The 18,911-nt window shown below is 49.1% G+C and overlaps 3 protein-coding genes across 3 annotated transcripts; 1 reads left to right on the top strand and 2 right to left on the bottom strand.

Annotated features, from left to right (window-relative positions):
• Nucleotides 1-2,836, bottom strand: LOC112883538 (peptidyl-prolyl cis-trans isomerase CYP21-1). The gene is made up of 7 exons (XM_025948846.1): nt 2,588-2,836; nt 1,847-1,922; nt 1,648-1,695; nt 1,225-1,248; nt 960-1,142; nt 495-570; nt 1-419 (listed from the first exon to the last, which is right to left on the bottom strand). The coding sequence occupies exons 1-7, from the start codon at nt 2,663-2,665 to the stop codon at nt 254-256; spliced, it is 651 nt and encodes a 216-aa protein (XP_025804631.1). The 5' UTR covers nt 2,666-2,836; the 3' UTR covers nt 1-253.
• A 6,050-nt stretch (nt 2,837-8,886) lies between these two features.
• On the top strand, nt 8,887-12,353 carry LOC112883176 (protein NUCLEAR FUSION DEFECTIVE 4-like). Its single transcript, XM_025948432.1, has 2 exons — nt 8,887-10,325; nt 11,433-12,353. Exons 1-2 carry the CDS (start codon nt 9,136-9,138, stop codon nt 11,908-11,910), a joined length of 1,668 nt encoding a protein of 555 aa, XP_025804217.1. The 5' UTR covers nt 8,887-9,135; the 3' UTR covers nt 11,911-12,353.
• A 3,720-nt stretch (nt 12,354-16,073) lies between these two features.
• On the bottom strand, nt 16,074-18,549 carry LOC112882465 (thaumatin-like protein 1). Its single transcript, XM_025947531.1, has 3 exons — nt 18,100-18,549; nt 17,301-17,988; nt 16,074-16,673 (listed from the first exon to the last, which is right to left on the bottom strand). Exons 1-3 carry the CDS (start codon nt 18,167-18,169, stop codon nt 16,499-16,501), a joined length of 933 nt encoding a protein of 310 aa, XP_025803316.1. The 5' UTR covers nt 18,170-18,549; the 3' UTR covers nt 16,074-16,498.
• Between the last annotated feature and the right edge of the window lie 362 nt (nt 18,550-18,911).

Raw genomic sequence — 18,911 nt, 5'->3', positions numbered from 1 at the left:
TAACAGCAGAACAGCCCATCAAGGCAACAGTTACAGCTGGCTAAAACAATTTTTTGGAAGACTTGTGCGTGTTCACGTTGCAACATCACAAACTAAGCCATATAAATATGGTCAGTGTTAATGGGAGTGGCTATAAACTGGCTACAATATACACCATTCTCGACGCCACGACTGGACTGTGGCACAAGACAGATCCAAATTCAAAAGGCAGCTTGTCATGGTTCAGTACATGGAACAGAGCAACAGAGAGAGTCTACGTCTCCTGATCACCCCATTTCTCCTTGGGTATCTCGCCCGAGTCAGTGATCACAGCCTTCTTCCTCGGCTTGCCATTGTAGGTGCCAGCACCCCCTTCAATGGCGTACACCGTATCCATTCCCTGGATCACCCTGCCGAAGACAACATGCTCCCCATCCAACCTACAAATTCACCATTTTATGAGTTATAGCTAATAGGTTATAATCACTGGTGAGATGTGGTGCAACGGAAATTACCAGCTTGTCTTGATTGTAGTTATGTAAAACTGGGACCCGTTGGAGTCAAGTCCAGAATTCGCCATAGCAACAACACCTGCAAGACCCAGAGGAGGGAGGGATACAGTTAGATTTGACCATTCAGAAGAGCTCTCAGACAGATGCTTGTCAGAAGCTCAAACAAATACTCAAGCTTTGGCCAAACTTAGTAATTGGCAGCTGTACAAGTGCCCAAATAGATCAGGTGAAAGAAATATAACAAGTAAAACAACAGGAAAAACACTGGAATATTAGCACTTGGTGATGACAAATAACTCCGTAGATTTTAGCTATATAGTCTTTTTGAGCTACTGTGTACCTACATGATGAACCAAACCACTACAGAAAATAGTGGTGGTTTTCCTTGAAAATAGAAGTGGAACTTAAACAGATAAATAAAAGCTTCGTGCAAACTGGACAATGCAAATATTAGACAAACAATCTGACCTGGATGAGTATGTTTTACAGTGAAGTTCTCATCTGGGAAGATGCCTCCATATATAGACTCACTTCCTTTCCCATCACCTCTAACTATGTCACCACCTTGAATCATGAAACCAGGGATGATACGATGGAATGGGGTTCCTTTATAATGAAGAGGTTTGCCATTGGACCCTACAGCCTTTTCACCTGAAACGATGAACAAATGGATATGAACAATCAGCTCAGGTGGGACTTTGATGGCAACAAGAGAGTCATGGAAAGAGAGTACCTGTGCAAAGCGCCCTAAAGTTTTCTGCAAAATGTAGAACAAAGAAAATTAGTTGCCAATCAAAAACTCATGAAGAATATTTTTCCCCTGATACATTACTAATAAGTTCACTTTGACAAGATAATTACAAGATGAAACGGTGATGTCATCCTTAGCACAAAAGAACCTTACTGGATCTTCCTTAACAACTATGCACAGCAGCTCACTGGTGGGCAGGGATATGCATCCCATAAACTTAAATTTTTGGAATGACGTACCATGATAACAAACATAAAGGACAACGTGAAATATGTGGGTATGCTATTTGTCAAAAGTCCACAACTGAAGCACAAGGACCCTCGATGTGCAACTAAGCATACATATGTTTAAAAATCGAGATCAATAAATGAGCGTGATGGAAAAGGAGAAAGGCCATAAGAATACCAACTGTTTTAGGAACAACCTCCCCATAAAGACCAATAACAATTCTGCCTGCAACGAAGGGCAAATCAAGCATTAGAGAAACAAGGCAATTTAAGTTAAGCTGAGTGACAAATGAAGCAACAACACAAGTAAACAGATTGTTGGTGACCAAAAGTTTCCGTTGACACACCCAAAGAACGGTGAATCAATTGAGACATACCTATGTGTTGGCCGTCGATTTCCACATCTAGGTAGACCCTGTGAGTAACAGCTGGTAACTGAACTTCTGCAATGCCCTGTGCAGTGGGAAAGGGAAGAAAGGATAAATCTTTTGCAATCCCTAAAAATCATCACAGCACTATCATTGTATTACCCACAATACATATACGTTTTGCATCATTCAAAATCTGACAAAACACGAACATTAGCTTCACTGACTAGGTACCAAAATATAAATAAATGATGGATCAATATACATTATTTTTCCAAATTCGAACCTTGGAACCTGCAAATTGTGTATGCAGTCACTAGCAGAGCTGAAGTTTCACAAGATTCAGCGATAGTGCTAATGAAATAAGAAAATAGAGCATGGACACCAGCACTACACATATTCTTTACTAACACTTCACAGCAACATTTGATGGGGAACCGTGCTGCATAACTCTACTCAGTAAGATGGTCCAGCCAGCACAAGATCACTAACAAGGCAACAAGCACACTAATTGCAGAAATGAATCTGCAAAATGCTAGTACTATGAGCTGCTAAAACTCGAATCCCTACAGAACAAATCCACCCTGTCGCAGAGATCCACTACTCAACCCCATTGCCATAATTCCACTAGAACTCAGCACAATAATCAATCCGAACCAACTTCGAAATCCAGGAATGTTCGCACAAGAGTTAGACTAATTAACGGCTCAACCCGACCAGACAGACAAGAATAAGAGCGGAAAGCCACACCTGGCGACGGTAGTAGGCGAAGAAGGAGAAATAGAGTGCGGCGCAGGCGAGGAAGGCGATAGCCACCTTCCGCAGCATCGCAAAGGCCTTAGCTGGCGTAGGCTTCTATCTCATCAAAATCGTCTCGAGCTCCGTGCAAATCCGGAAGAGGCTGCCCGCGATTTGGGGGATCCACGGCGGAGACGAGCAAGATCGGCGACGAAGACGACGCCCCTCCGCTAGAACGGGCCTCGACGATGCCGGGCTTGGGGCAGGGGACCGAATAGGAAACGTTTGGGCCCCCATACTTTATTTAGGACCAAAACGTAGAGACAGATGCATACGGGCCGAGAGCGCAAACCCGATTCGTTTCTCTCGCTCAGCCGCTCGTATCTCAGGCTCTCAGCAAATTATATTAGGCCTTATTATACGCGTCTACTCTCATAGTCCATACATAAGGTAAAGAGGCTAATTCTAATGAGTTATACCATAGTCTTTAATTAGCTATGATATAATTTTTACTTACACCCTCCATCCTGGAATATAAGATATTGAAGGGTTTAAAAATTTATACTCCAATACAAAAAATTCTAGTACTTTTGAACAAGTATTAAAATAAATTATTTAATTTTTCTTGACTCTCAGCTGCATACTTATATTTTTCTACTCCTTCCTCCGCTACTTAATCTTAGGAACAACTTTAATTAGGACGGTAAACAAAGAGTTCTCGGAAATTACATGCATTTTTTTCTCTTCCTTAATAATTTATTCTAGAATTGCTAGAATATCATATATTACAGGATGGGGAGTATATTTTAACAGTATTAGAAATTTTTGCTCAGAGTATTTAATAGGAGAGAGATTAAGGGATCGTTCAACACGGTGAAGCCAAAGCCGGTGAAAGCCAAAAAAAACTGGTTTTACCTGGCTTCTAGTTCATTTTAGCACAGACTTATAAAGCACTTCACGCTACATTATGTCCATTTGCGTGAAACGGGTGAAGCTGAAGTCAAAATAAACCATTCGATGTTCTGACACGAAAACCTAATGTCATGGGTCAACGTCAACTCTCATAGGCACAACATTTAATTGCCTTAGATATTGGAATATGATATTATGCATTGATGATGGTTGATGGTGGTTCTTTATATAACAGTGTCATATTTCCATGCAAACCTCCGGTTCTCGGGCGTACCGGCGCAGCGGCAGCAAGCTCTCATGTCTCAGTGTCCACCACTTGGTCGTCGTTCGACGACCGATGGATATATACATCCACCTGTTGGTCAACGATGCAGTACAAAATGCTCGTAGCAGTATACAATAGCATCCATGGACCACACGAGCTAGAGCTACGAGTGGAAGTTGCAGGCTGACAACTGCGACTACTACGTCCAAACGACCAGACTCAATGGTCTGGTGGAAAATCAAGGAGCGGACAAAGACGGCACGTAAAAATGCATCGTGCGAATGAGCACCACAAGGAACACGTTCGTCCAATCCAAGGAAAATCCATCGCAACGCCCGTCTCATGATGCAGTTATTCCTAAGGTCACGCAAAAACGTTTTTATTTTCTGAAGAACAATGTCCCAATTCCATGGACTACTGAAGATAAACGCCGAGACAACACGGCCACGGCCCACGAAGGGCACTCGCCACTCGGCAATGGCAGCAGCGTGCCTGTCAGCATAAGCTGAACGCCGTTTTCCCATCGGGCCGGCGCGTCGATTGAGGCCACGACGGAGACGCGCCTTAATTCCGAGCTCCAGCCGTGTCGGGATTGCCCTCGCCGCTGACAACACGTAGGAGCAGTACCACAGGAAGAAAACGAGCGGAGAAATGCACGGCGAGGACGAACGCAGGCGGCTTATCAGCAGCAGCAAATCACATGTCGTCAGTGTCTCTACCGATCTGATAAGAAGAGCAACAGGCCAGCTAGCTGCAGCTGAGCAGCCGCCGATGACGCCGATAGCCGATCGCGCACCGGCCGGGACCATGTGCACCGTACCTATCGGCATCTGCTCAGGTGCAGCTCCTGCTGGCCGTCAAACGCGGCGGCGCCCTGCGGCGATCACCGATCACGGATTCAGAAAAACCACTGGCAAGATGCAGACGTACAACGCACTCTGGTTTTTTCTTCCTGATCGAAATGCCTGCCGTAAGCAGCTTCCCTCGTCTGACGGTCGACAGCAAGTACGAAAGAATCTCACGGGTCTGACGAGCTGCGAACCGTTCACTGATTTGTTTACCTTACGACACGGAGAAGACTAGCTAGCGACGCATCGTCAGATGAAACTGCCTCACCGTACCTAACATACACCGCGCCCGGCTGGTTAGGTTTTTTCTTTTTTTTTTTGAGCAAGCCCGGCTGGTTAGTGCATAACAACAGATGCTTAGATGGCGATTAACCAGACGGTCGCGATGGCCGTTCGAACACCGAAAGGCCGGCCGGTCCGGCCCGGCCGGACCGGGAGAAGAGATTGTGAGATAGATATCGGGGGCGCTTTTGCCCCGACGCGAGACGCCGGTCTTTTACCACGAAGCGAGACGCCGGTCGCTGTCGTGTACGGTCGACGCGATCTTTGGAGTATCTATCCGGTCACGTCCGCTTCCGTCCAGACGGCCACCCGCCGGCTTCCTCAGGGCCGTCCCTGTCACTACCACTCTTGTCTGCCGTCAGTCATCGTGGAAACGGGGAACCTGAAACCTGACTGTGGGTGTGGTGTTCAAGATAACGCTCATTGCAGGCTGTGACTTTTGCGCGGATTGCATTATCTAAAAAACAAGACGGGACTGCGGGTCTGACTGGTTGGTTTGTAAAATGTGCCGCACTAAATTATGGTTAAAGGAGCATTCATTTTATAGGGTCTAAAGTTTAAATATGTCGCATCAAAAAGAATCTTATCATTTAGAAGTATTAAATAAAGTCTAATTACAAAACTAATTGCAGAACTCCAGAGCTAATTCCCGAGACGAATCTAATGAGGTATATTAGTCCATGATTAGCGGATTATTACTGTAGCATCACTATAGCAAATTATAGATTAATTAGGCTCATTAAATTTGTCTCGCGAATTAGCACCCATCTGTACAAAAAGTTTTATAAACAGATTTTATTTAATATTTCTAAATAGCAAGATTCTCTTTGATGTGACGGGTCTAAACTTTAGAGGGGAGGAAACGAACACACCCCAAGTCTATAAATTTCGGTTGAAAGGTGAAAATATAGCCAATCTAACCAAATACTATTCTAAACTTGCTAAATTTTGATAAAAAGTAGTATATTCATATTTTGATATATCCATATTTTGACGTGCCAACATTTTCATATACATCTTGATTTGACGCCCCAACAGCGATCTACGAGACGGCACATCGGAGGGTTACCTTTTCTTTGTCCGGACCTAGATGTGAGCTACTGCGGGCAAAAGATTCTTACTACATAACCCTCGGATCGGATCTACCAGCGCCACGCCCGGATCGATGCCACCGTTGACTACATCGTATTTCACCTGAGCTTATTAGCTGTGCGAAGGATCAAAGTGCATGTTCATCCCTCGTCTGAATGTCAGGCAGTGCAATTTCCAGTCGGACAAGCTGTCTGAAAACGACCGACCTGAAATCTGTTCTCTTTTCTTTTGTCACTACCTGGAATCTGTTCTTGAGAACCAGGGAAGGTTTTCTCCAGGCCATTGGCATGGGCGCGAACAGCCCATCGCTTCGGCAACGCAACCGCGGCCGCGGGCGGCCGCTCGGTCGGCCGGCCGGCCGGCGCGCCAAATTCCGACCGCGCTTTGCTTCCTCCGGAAACCGGGGCGGCGGCGGCCCGCGGCAAACGAAGGTCGCGGTCAGCACCAGCGTGTCACGCCACGCCGGCTGGACAGTCGAGAGACATGGACGGGTTTTGAACTTTAATTTGAACGAGCTGGCGAGCTCGACCCACACCGGAGCCGAAGGAGACAAAGCGGCGGTAGCGCTAGCGAAGTTGGCTTCCTCGGCCGGCGGCCGGGCCCTACGTGCATCGCGGCACGGCCAAGCGCAGCGCAGCACATGCGGAGCTGAAAACTTGGGCGGCATGCGTGATGCCTCGTGTCAGTTTCCTCTTACGCCTTCTCGCTGACTCGCCCCGGGTCGGCCGCTAGGGAAAAGAAAACCGGTGGGCACAGGGGACAGCGAGCCGCGCGCATGTGCGAAGGCTTCGAAGTTCCAAGTCCCAACCGGATCGGGTAGATCACGTTGCGTCCCGTGCCTTTTCCACGGTGGAACCATGGAAGCGTAGTGCTCCCCCGCTTTCTCACCGCCGGCACCCACCGAGCCCGCCCGCCCGCCCGTCCGTGGCAGCGACGGTCGCGGTGAAAAGTTCAAGCGGTGGGGCCCGGCCCCTCCTCTTTTCCGAGAGAGAAATTATAAAGACCTATCTTGTATGTTGAAGTTTGATCCGTATGAGAGTAAATATTATAGCATGCTTCAAACAGACTGAATGCTAAGATGGAGGAGAGAGAATAAGAGAAAGAGAACAAGCTGGCTATAAATTTACCGTCCGCTTCAACATAAGAATCAAGAAACTTTGTGAGAGAGACAAGTGGATCGTGTATTAGTGGTGAAAAGCTAACTATTGTACAAGTAGACTGAGAGATAGATTGCAAAGATCTCGCTCTTAGGCTATTTGCTATTCGTTTCCGTTGAAAAAAGATGACGTACACTAATTCAGACTCTTTTTATAAATTTGGGGTGGCTCATATTATCTTTGTCGAAGTCATATTATTTTGAAGTATAATCCTGACATTTTTATGGGGCTCAATAAAAAAAAGACATTGGTGAGAGGGAGCTTGAACATCACACACATGACTTCCACTATTTTTAAAAAACGAAAATAAATGCAAAATAATGAAAGGAGGTTTGAGAACTTAAGATCAAATATTATGGCATGCTGTAAGCAAACTGAATGCTGAGATGGAGGTGAGAGAAGAAGAGAAAAAGAAGAAGCTGGCTATAAGCTTACCGCCCGCTTCGACATAAGAATAAAAAACTTTATGTGAGAGACAAGTGAATCATGTATTAGTGGTGAAAAACTAACTATTGTACGAGTAGGCTGAGAGATAGACTACAAAGATCTCGCTCTTAGGCTATTTGCTACACTAATTCAGTCTCTTTTTATAAATTTGGGGTAGGTGGCTCATATTATCTTTGTCGGAGTCATATTATTTTGAAGTATAATCCTGACATTTTTATGGGACTCGATAAAAAAAAGATATTGGTGAGAGGGAGCTTGAACATCACACACAGGACTTCCACTATTTTTAAAAAATGAAAATAAATGCAAAATAATGAATACACCTAATCCAAACAGCCGAGCAAACTTGAAACGGCTAGCTTGGCCTGCCATGGATCTACATTACTACATTAGTAAAAATAGATAGAATATATCGGGTAGGAGCACATGTGACGTACGCACGGGTGATTTTACAAGTTTACCTTTCGTTTTTGAGCATCGAGGATGCACCCTCGCACGCCGTGCTCCGAAAGAGAACAAGACAAAAGGTGAAATGAAAGAAAAAGTGATAAAATAAAGAAGAATACTTTGGTTTGACACCTTTGGCGCCACGTCCGAAACATACTCGTCTTGCGGATGCTCTCGGGCTCCCGCTGCAGAAGAGAGCAACCATTTTCATGCTGCGATGCGTGGTTTCCATCATAAGATTTTATGCGCTGCCACAACAGCTCTGTGGACAGACAGGCGGCCCGCAGCCGTTTTTGCGTCTTGCTCATTGCGTGGATTGGTTGCGACGACGAACTTCGTTCCGAAGATTCATCCGGTTACGAGGACGCGGAGATGAGAGGAGGCGAGAGCTTCTATCCAGACAGCACGCTTCGCTTCCCGCAAGGGTTGGCAACGGCGTGCAAGCAAGAGGAAAGCCGGCGCAGTTCCTGGCGGTTGAAGCGAGGGTCCGTCCCTGCCGGTGCGGAACCAGGGGAGCACTGCGAGCTAGAGGCAGTGCCGGCGGCTGGAGTAATTTGCAAGAGACGAAACGAGACGAGCTGTGCGCCGTCATCGTTAGCTTGTCCAACGCGTGCTAACCAGCTAAACTAGTTTTCTTTTTGCATGGTCCAACGAGACGAGTTGTGTGCCGACCAGGACAATGTATCATACAGAACGCACGTGCAGTAATCTGAACCTAATCAATGGAAGCAAATTGTTCCCTTTCAAAACACAGTCATCACAAAACCATCTTCTCGCAGAAAATTAGGAAAACACGATCAAACCATCAAGCATCCCGCCGCACCTCTTCAGGCTCTATAAAAAGCGACCATGTCCCTGCTTTCCTAAACCCCGACGGCGCCCAGACGCACGCATCCCGACGCCCCACCCACCCGCGCAGGCACAGTCGCACAGACCCGGGTCTGTCTCACCTCTCACGCACGCAGCAGCAGGCGCGGAAAGCGACGCGTCTTCACCGCCCCTGCTTGCCGCCTCCCTCCCGTATCGCCGTCCTCCTGCCCCGCACGCGGCCAAGTAGCAAGCGCCCAAAGCCCCAAACCCCAAGCGTTTGAAGCGGCGGGAGGAGTGGCGATGGTGGCGGCGGCGCTGGACGCAATGGCGGGGACGCGGTGGGGGCGGTGGCTGGGGCTGGTGACGGCGGTGTGGGTGCAGTGCATCTCCGGCAACAACTACACCTTCTCCAACTACTCGGACGCGCTCAAGACGCTCATGAGCCTCACGCAGCTGCAGCTCAACGGCCTCTCCGTCGCCAAGGACGTCGGCAAGGCGTTCGGGCTCCTCGCCGGGCTCGCCTCCGACCGCGTCCCGACCTGGCTCCTCCTCGCCATCGGATCCCTCGAGGGCCTCCTCGGCTACGGCGCGCAGTGGATGGTCGTGTCCAGGACCGTCGCGCCGCTCCCCTACTGGCAGATGTGCGTCTTCCTCTGCCTCGGCGGCAACAGCACCACATGGATGAACACCGCCGTGCTCGTCACCTGCATCCGCAACTTCCGCCGCAGCAGGGGGCCCGTGTCCGGCCTGCTCAAGGGATACGTCGGCCTCAGCACCGCCATCTTCACCGACATCTGCTCCGCGCTGTTCGCCGACGACCCCGCCTCGTTCCTCGTCATGCTCGCCGTCGTGCCGGCCGCGGTCTGCGCGCTCGCCATGGTGTTCCTCCGCGAGGGCCCCGCCGGCGGCGCCGCGGGCGCGACCGCGGACGAGGCGGAGGACGGGCGCTGCTTCGCCGCGATCAACTCGCTCGCCGTGGCCATCGCGCTGTACCTCCTCGCCGCGGACCTCACGGGCATCGGCGGCGGCGGCGGGGTCGTCTCGGCCGTCTTCGTGGCCGTGCTCCTGGTCCTCCTCGCGTCCCCCGGCGCCGTGCCGGCGCTCCTGGCGTGGAAATCGTGGATGAAGGCTCGCAAGGCCGCGAAGGCCGACCTCGAGGAGGCGGAGTCCCTGGAGGCCGCGGCCGCGCCGCTCCTCGTCGCGGTGAAGGCGGTGGGGAGGAGCGAGGAGGACGAGGCTCGGGCGCCCGGCGAGCGGCCGCGGCTCGGGGAGGAGCACACGATCGCGCAGGCGCTGACCTCGCTGGACTTCTGGCTGATGTTCGCATCGTTCCTGATGGGCGTGGGCACGGGGCTGGCCGTGATGAACAACCTGGGGCAGATGGGCGTGGCCATGGGCTACGACGACGTCTCCCTCTTCGTCTCCATGACCAGCATCTGGGGATTCTTCGGCCGAATCGCATCCGGGACCATCTCAGAGCACTTCATCAAGTACGTTACCCTCCTCCCAGCCTCCCATGCATCTCCATATGCGCCGAAATCGACATGGAATCGGGAACCATTGGACTCGAAATCCTCCATGCCGAAATGAGACTAAGATCACGATCATAGAACTGGAAATGGAAATAGAAATTCCCCACGCCTCTGCTTCGTCATAGGACCGACCGTCCCTCTGTACGGAGTCGGTGGTGGATCGTGGGCCCCGCCAGGAAAAGTCAATGTCGTGTCTCGCCTTAGAAAAATCGACATGGTCAGTTCTTTTTTTTGAAAAATTACTTCATACTACTGCCAATACTGGAGTACATTCTATGACTGAGAGAACAAGGAAGAATTTAGGCACTTTGGTTAAGATTAGGCGGTGCACCATTTGTGGGCAACTATGCGTTTGTTGCTTTGTTTACCTCCAAGGTCGTGTGATTTATTTACATTTAGCCAGTTGCAACGACCATGATGCGGTGCGATTAGTATTATGTGCCGCGTTAAAAGCCAATTGGGAATATAGTAATTGTATACGTTAGGCGCATCACGGTAAAAACAAGGATGAGTAAAGCAGTTGACGGTTGCAGGGGGTGGCAAATGAATAAAGCAACTGACTACTGCATTAGTTTTAAGTGCATGTCCTTTTCCTGTGATAGTGGCGCAGTGCCTCATGTGTCGACTGTGCCCTTTTCTTTTGGCGGGATACTTCTTGGCAAGCCATTCCCTTCAAAGCCAGTTCCAGCTTTCTTTCTTCTTTTTTTTTTTGAAATAGACAGTTCCAGCTTTCTTTAAGCCTGGTAGCTCAGACGACTTGTTAGATTCAGTATTAGGTGATGTTTCACATAGATAATGCGCCATCACCTCTGTTTTGTTTCATGACGCGCCATTGTCATGATTATGACAAAACGAGACGATCAGATTCGCTTCTTTGAAGCTTTTGCAACTTGACGTTGCTATGGGACTGTCGATTTCTTTTGGGATCTATGGGGTTCTTTGTTGAATGGGACAGTTGATGCATGCTTGTTGCTTGCAACTGGCTTACTGGTTTGTTAATCGCGTTGCTCGCTTGATTCTGATATAATTCTGACCTCCTGAATGCTCAATGTCTGAATTGTTCAGGACAAGGGCGATCCCACGCCCGCTGTGGAACGCGGCCTCGCAGGTCCTGATGGCCGTGGGTTACATCGTGATGGCCCTGGCCATGCCGGGCTCCCTCTTCATCGGCTCGGTGGTCGTCGGCGCCTGCTACGGCGTCCGGCTGGCGGTCACGGTGCCGACGGCGTCCGAGCTGTTCGGGCTCAAGTACTACGGCCTCATCTACAACATCCTCATCCTCAACCTGCCCCTGGGCTCCTTCCTCTTCTCGGGCCTGCTGGCGGGCCTCCTCTACGACGCGGAGGCCACCCCGGTGCCGGGCGGCGGCAACACCTGCGTCGGGGCGCACTGCTACCGCCTCGTGTTCCTGATCATGGCCGTCGCCTGCGTCGTCGGGTTCGGCCTCGACGTCCTGCTCTGCCTCAGGACGAAGCGGGTGTACTCCAAGATCCACGAGAGCAAGAAGGCGAGCAGTTCGGCCGTGGCGCAGAGGGTGAGCTAGCCTCGCTGCTTCCGTGGAAAGCCCGAGGGAATGAATGGATCGCGCCATCAGCGTTCTGGGGCCGCAGGGCCTGTAAATTTTTGTGTGAATAAGGGCAGGGGATTCATGTCTTGATTCTTTGGACAAGATGGATGGATCGAATTCGATTGCGTGGCACCGCCATATGGAAGCGTTGGCTGGTTACAAGTGTTGCTTGCGAATTGTAGTATCACCGGAGTACTGTCTGAGGGCTAGCTGCAAGATTTTGTTGGTTCCCCTTCAGTTCGTAGTGGTATGTATACAGTGTACTGTATCCTGAACACAACCATATAAGTTGGTTTGATCGTAGCATGTACTGTGGTACACGTGTTCTCATATTTTCATAAAAATTTCGGTTTTATCTTCTGAGCCAGACTGCAGAGCAGTACAAATGTACAATGCACAAATCTCTCTGTTTTTTGCTACTTTCTTTCTCTTCCTCTTCCTCTGGTTGTCCTCTCCAATGAAATGAATGCCAGTAATTATAGTTCTGGTCCTCTAAAAAAATATAATTCTGTAATATGTTTGACGCTTAATCAATAAAGTTCAGGTAGCCCAAGGGCTGCCGTAGTTTTCCTCAAAATAATAAAATAAAATTGTTCGGAAAAAAACAAAGTGGGGGCGCGCATAAGGGTAAAGGTTGCTTTGCGTGTATTTTTCTGCACTTCTGTCTTGCACTCTTGGTCAACAATGACATGGGATCAGCTGGTGGTGACTCCCATCTTTCTTCTCATATTTTTAAGCTTGAAAGAGCCGTTCATGATTTATCGGACGTAGTAGTGACTTTTTTTTTGAGAAGCAAGTAGTGACATATTTACACCCACAACAGGCCACAACGGATCCACTCATCCACATCGTCATCGTGTGGCTCGTGGGCCTTGTGGGCGCAAAGAAGACGTGGAAGCCCAAGTCGGACGTCCGATGATGATGGAGCTCGCACCGAAGAAGCTCCGCCTCCACGCGCCAGGCCCAGGATGCGAGCTGTGTTGGACGTCACAAGCTGCCCCCGCGGCCTTGCGCGCACATGAGAGGACACTGGGCCCAAAACCCCAAGCCTATCCGCAAAACGGGCCATACGAGCATCGTCGTCATCGGACGACGGTGGCTCCGGCTAGGCCGTGGCAGCAGCCGCCGGCGGCGAAGTACGATGAGCCTTTGTATCTTCTTGCGCCAATTGTACTTATGCGGCAGTGGTCCAGCCGTGCGCTTCGCCCGTGGCATTGGGGCAAAACATGGCAGGGCTGCAGGTGGCATGGTGGTAGATTGGGAAGGCAAATAGGCTGACAGAGGTGGTTTACGCCTCGATAAGACTGGTAAATCTTGATGTTCTTGTCTCTTTGGCTGTACATATGTACATGCTCTCAGAGTTGAGTACAGAACTTGTTCCCTAAAAGAAACAGTTTACATTCATCTCGTTTGCTCTGACGAAAAGCAAGACCTTTTGGAGAGCGGATTGTCTTAATCAGAGATTTTTTTGGAGAGCAGGTTGTCTTAATCAGACATCATACAGTATCTATTCAGTCTTCCGTTCTTGTTCGTAGCACCAAGTCAATCTGAATTAAGTAACTTTCATCAATTTGTGGCTTTTTTAACTATTTGATTCATCATTCATCCAGTCTATACCGAGCTTGACGATGCTCTGAATATAAGCCTATGAGGTGGGTCAGTGGAGTTCATGCACTGCTTCCAAGTTATAAAACTACATGTTCATGCACCTAACAGCTGTCTGAGGTTGGTGGTGAGTTGCAAATGTTCCTGATGAACGGAAGCGAGTGATTCAGGAATATTTGATGCTTACAGAACCTTTTCTCCTTTCTTAACACTTTTTTATTAAAATCAGATCTAGTTACTACTTAAGTATTTACTATATCCGGTATAAAACTACCAGATTACATGATCCGCTGGACTGCATCTGATCGTAACTCGTAAGTACACAATTTTTTACATATTGACTATGCAGGTTGAAACTAACATGCATATTGCTCAGATTGTGTGGTGCTGATTATTTAGAAAATTTGTTTGAGTTGATGCTTATGCTAATATGGTGAAGATCATAACTTTTTAGGGTGGCCATGGTGGTCAATATCGTAAGTCCCTATCTAAATCAGGCACATTTTTTGACGGCTCACGATTGCTTAACCTACAATTCAGAAAAAATCTGTTCAGAATCACCTTTGGTTCACTTTATTCCAGAGAGGGCACATCAATGGCACCTCACCATAAAGCACATGTTGAAACAGCATACATCATTGAAATTTCCTTGGAGATACTTTCAACCGATTTAACACCAAGATTACAATCTGCTGAAAATAGACAGTGACAAGTCTGAATATATATGTGCTTAAGGGATGGATGCTGTTAATCTCATAGTCACAAAGTTCCCGGGTCGATGAGGTCAAGGTATGGGGTACGGTCCTCGCCAGCGGATTTTACAAGGCGGAACGAAAATGATCCCGTGATCCCGGGACGGGATCGGCGTTCCCGGGTCGAGGAATGGTATCTTCGAGCCCGTTTTCTGTGACTATGGTTGATCTTAGCTTCATGAGGAATCTGATGTGTAACGGTATAAGTGCACCTGTACAAATCTCAGGTCTTCTTTCTAAAAGGTGAGTGAACATTGAAAAAAAATCGTATCACATCACTGTTGTATAATTTGTACTTAGTTTTCAATTCGTTAATGCAAGTATAATTGTGACATTCTTGATTAATTCCTACACGGCTACACAGCTAGATATTTCTAACAGTAAGAAGCCAGGTGTCATCTACTGTAACATCACAGGACATATTCCTCCTAGTTTGATATTTTGGAGAAAATCCATTACTCGTTAACTGTAAAGATGTAAGCGGAATCGTACAGGTGGGTGTTTGCCTGACAGAACTGCAAAAGTGAGAAAAGTAAGGGATGCTCGCGAGCACATTGTAGCTGAAGATGCAATGTTGTTTGTAAGGAGATTCGATTCAGGCGCCAACATGCCGAGCTGAGGCTCCTTAAAAGAAAGTAGAAAAGGAAGGCTCAATTTTTTTTCAGGGGCCAACAATATTGTTCGTCTATGATTGCCTCCCTTTTTAACAGTGCTGAATGGACACTAGGAAAAAAAATGCAGGAGACAGCTAGGCTTGTTCTGTTGATACTTTTAGAACGGATGCCAGTATCACCTCTTCTGCTATGAATGTTGCTTTCGCCGAAGTTGTGAGATAGAATGGCATTCAGTAATTACCTGCACTGACTATGAAGGGACGTCTATCTGCATTGGACAATGTCCAAGACATGTGTGCCTTTTTGAACCCTACAGATATTTCAATACTCAGTTTGGTAATAGACTTAGCATATGATCCAGCATATACAAGTCTATTTTACCCAAAAGTACTCTTAAAAACGTACTAGGACATCTGCTCCGGAGATGGAAAAAGAACAGAAACTAATACTCTTACTAACACTGATTCTGCTGACATTCTAACTAACTGTTCTTTTTTTTTTCTTCTCGAGATTAATCGGAACTTGAAAATGAAGTTCGATAGGGCAAAGACTTTATCCAAAAGATTTTTCATGGTTAACACCATGTTCGTGAGTTTTCAAGATGACTCTGCCAGGTTCTCCTTTTGCCTACTTTGTTACATTTTCAGTAACTTTATCGTAGTGTTTTAATATATTCTTTTAGCTTATGCTCTCCTTCTTTCTTTGATCTTTCTGCGTTCCTGCAAAATACATCCTGTATGTTTTAGTATACTTATCTCGCAGGCTCGTAATCCTAATGAGGTCCAGGTCTATCTGTTCCGGCTGAATTTTACCATAAGCTTTATCAGTGTTCTGTCTAAACATGGTCACTACTGGCCTGGGGCATCTCTAGTTTCTTTGAGGTTTTATGAATATGTGATCATTCACCTTTTCCTTCTGATGACCATATCTCCGTGGGCCAACGAATCCTTTGAAATTAAGATCTGCACCCCCGTTTTCTTTTTAGCTGACTCACCATATCTAAATGAATTGTGGTGATCGATCACTCGAATAACAGTATATTGATCATATCGTGTTCTTTCCAGGAGATTCTCATCTGTGTTTAAACTTCATAAACATGAAATCCTTGGTTGCCATTCACATCTCAAACTTTCAGTGTTGGAAAGCGTAAGAAGTGAGCGAGAACAAATGTTCAAGGAGATGCTGTCATTCGTATCCCAAACTTTCAGAAGATGTGCTAAATCTTACTATATACTTATCTACTTAGAATGCTGCATGTGACAAGAAGAGATAGAAGAAGAATCAGGAAATAAAGAAACAATGTATACAAAAGAAAAAAAAGGAAACCGGAGTGACATGTGTGTTGCTGAAGAGATCGAAAATAAACTAATGCCGAGCGTGCTTGTTGACCGACACCGTCACAGTTGCACTAGAAGCCGTAGTTGCCACCTCGTCAACTCCTCTATCCACAAGACAAAAGGCTAAAAAGAATACGCTTCACGTCCTCATCCTATTTGCTCCAATCCTGTATTGAATTCCGAAAGCAACTCCGGCCACTCCCGCCGCCGATCGAGAGCCACCGCCTCGCCACGCGAGGGCTGCGAGCCCCTTCGGTCATACCAGCAAGGCAACGATGGCGGCCGCGGCTAACGCGGCCTGGAGCTGGAACGACGCCACCGCCGTCGACGTCGCGCCATCCATCTCGCCGGTCGCCAGGCTCGCCAGCCAGGAGTCGCCCTCGAGCTGCACGTCGTTGGGCCTTGGCGAGGGGTCCTTGGTCGCCTTCTGGCTGCAGAAATGTCACCACCATGGCTCTGATCAGAAGGATTCGACCATACAACATTGAACATTCTCATAAACAAAGATCGATCAATGAACGAGGTAAGATTCGAAGCTTTTCTTGGGCTATCCATGGCTTGCTCTGCCAACTAGGCACGGGCAGCTTTTAACTCAACCGCCACTAGCGAGGGGACTGGTGACCATACAAGGTGGGGAAGGAACAAAGGCGGTGGCGGCAAAAGGAGCGAGGCGAACAATTTAAAGCGCCTCCTTTCCCCATCCCAGTTCGATGCTTCTTTTGCCAAAAAATGTATTTTCTAAGCAATCCGGGAGATGCACATATCATATTCTCCGGCCATCACGTCCGTCAATGTCAACCATGGGCTTCTGCCACGCCATATCCCCAGTGTAAAAATCTGTTCCAAAAAAAAGAATCCCCAATGCAAAAGAAAACTCCCAAACTGCTGTTGCCTCAAGTGCAGAGAGGGCCTTGTTTGACCGTGTTTGATTTTTCAAGCAGAAGATGGCTAGGACTTGCTGGACCAAGAAACTAAAGGCATTTCGCTGGAAAGGTTTGGTTCGAAAGGATTGTTGGACACGGTGCGCACGCAAAGCAGGGTGGCGCGGCGTTTGTTACCTGTTGGGCGTGCCGGCGCGCGGCGGGCAGAAGGTGATGGAGTAGTCGGTGCCGGTGCAGGTGAAGGTGGAGGTGGCGTCGTCGTAGGCGTAGCTGTAGGACCGCGGGCACGCCGTCTTGAACATCTGCGAGTAGACCGAGGGGCGGCACGTGTCCGGGTTGCCGTAGTCGCCGCTGCAGCAGTACTCGGGGCGCCCGAACGCCTCGCACGCGCTGCGGCACGCCTGCGCCGGCCCCTGCCCGGCGCGCAGCTCCGCGGGGCACCGCTCGTTGAGGTCCACGAGGCACCCCGTCACGGGGCACCCGGGCGCCGCCGCCTCCACCACCATGGGCAGGTTGTACCCGTCCACCAGGCTCACGTCGTAGTAATCCTTGCCCCCGCTGCCGTCCAGCGTGAACTCCGCCAGCGTCGCCGGCGGCGCCGCGCCCCGGCCGTGGCACTCCACCTCGCCCGACCCGCAGTCCCCCGTCGCGCACGACCCCTTGCCGGACGCGTCGAAGGAGCACCCCGTGCGCGCCCAGAACCGGCCCGACCACCCCGCGGGCGCCGTCAGCGACCGCGCCTCGCCCGCGCCCAGAGCGAACCCCGTCGTCTGCAGCGGCGAGCTCCCCGAGTTCGCCAGCACACCCGGCCACACCGTGCCGCCGCACCGGTTCGTGAACGTGAACGTGATCCCGGTCACCGCCCCTGCACGCGCACAGATGACAGACCATCCGTAAGAAAACCATGGATCGATGCAACACACTTAAGAACCTCAAAACTCAACAAGAAAAACCAAAGATTCACCATTGCCAATACCTTGAAAGGTCGATAGGATCACGAACGACAGACTGAGAACTGAAGCCGACGAGCTGATCAAAGAAGCCATCGGACACCGGTCTTCTACGAAATCGAACTCCAACTATCCTCCGGGAATTTAAAATGTATGTGCCAAACAGGAACAGGAGGCTGATCAATTATGGCAAGGGCGACCGGGAAGTACTTGAAATGGCAGTTTGAGCTAGCTATATCGGGTAAGCGGCGGCGGTTAAGGGAGGCGGAGCTGGAGGAGGAAGAAAGTGGCGCCACTGCCCACCAGCAACGGGGTCGTGCAGTGCAGAGTGGGAGGACTGGGGAGAGGGGAGGGTTGGTGTAGGCTCACTCCATCGCACACCTGGCCATTTATAGATCACGATGACGTCAGCGGCCTCCGCCACTCCGAGCTCCTTTTCCCCGGTTCCTTTCCCTCCTCATGGCGAGCAATGATATGTGCACTGATATCAATCGGAGGGAGGGAGCTCCTTTTCAGAACGTTTTTGTTTCTTTTCTTTTTTCCCAAAGATAAACAAAACTGATGACTTGGTTAGGAGTGCCATGCATGTAACGTGATAAAACGAAGCCGCATGGCATGGCCCGGCCGTTGGCAGAGGAGACGACGAACGGGCAGGCAGACGTGGTTTGTTCTCGTGGAGGCTTTCGATTCGTTTGGCGGCGATCCGGGCTAGTTTTCTCGGCGCAACACGGATGAGCGAACCCTCTGTCCCTCCGTTTCCGTCCGTCCGGTGCTGGTGGACAGGCCGGTGGGTGAGCACTGAGCACGGCTGCGTTTAGATATCGCCGAAGACGATAAG

This window comes from Panicum hallii, chromosome 2 (genome assembly GCF_002211085.1).
Source record: "Panicum hallii strain FIL2 chromosome 2, PHallii_v3.1, whole genome shotgun sequence".
In the NCBI taxonomy this organism is placed as follows: Eukaryota; Viridiplantae; Streptophyta; class Magnoliopsida; order Poales; family Poaceae; genus Panicum; species Panicum hallii.
This window is presented reverse-complemented; position numbering and strand designations above follow the sequence as displayed.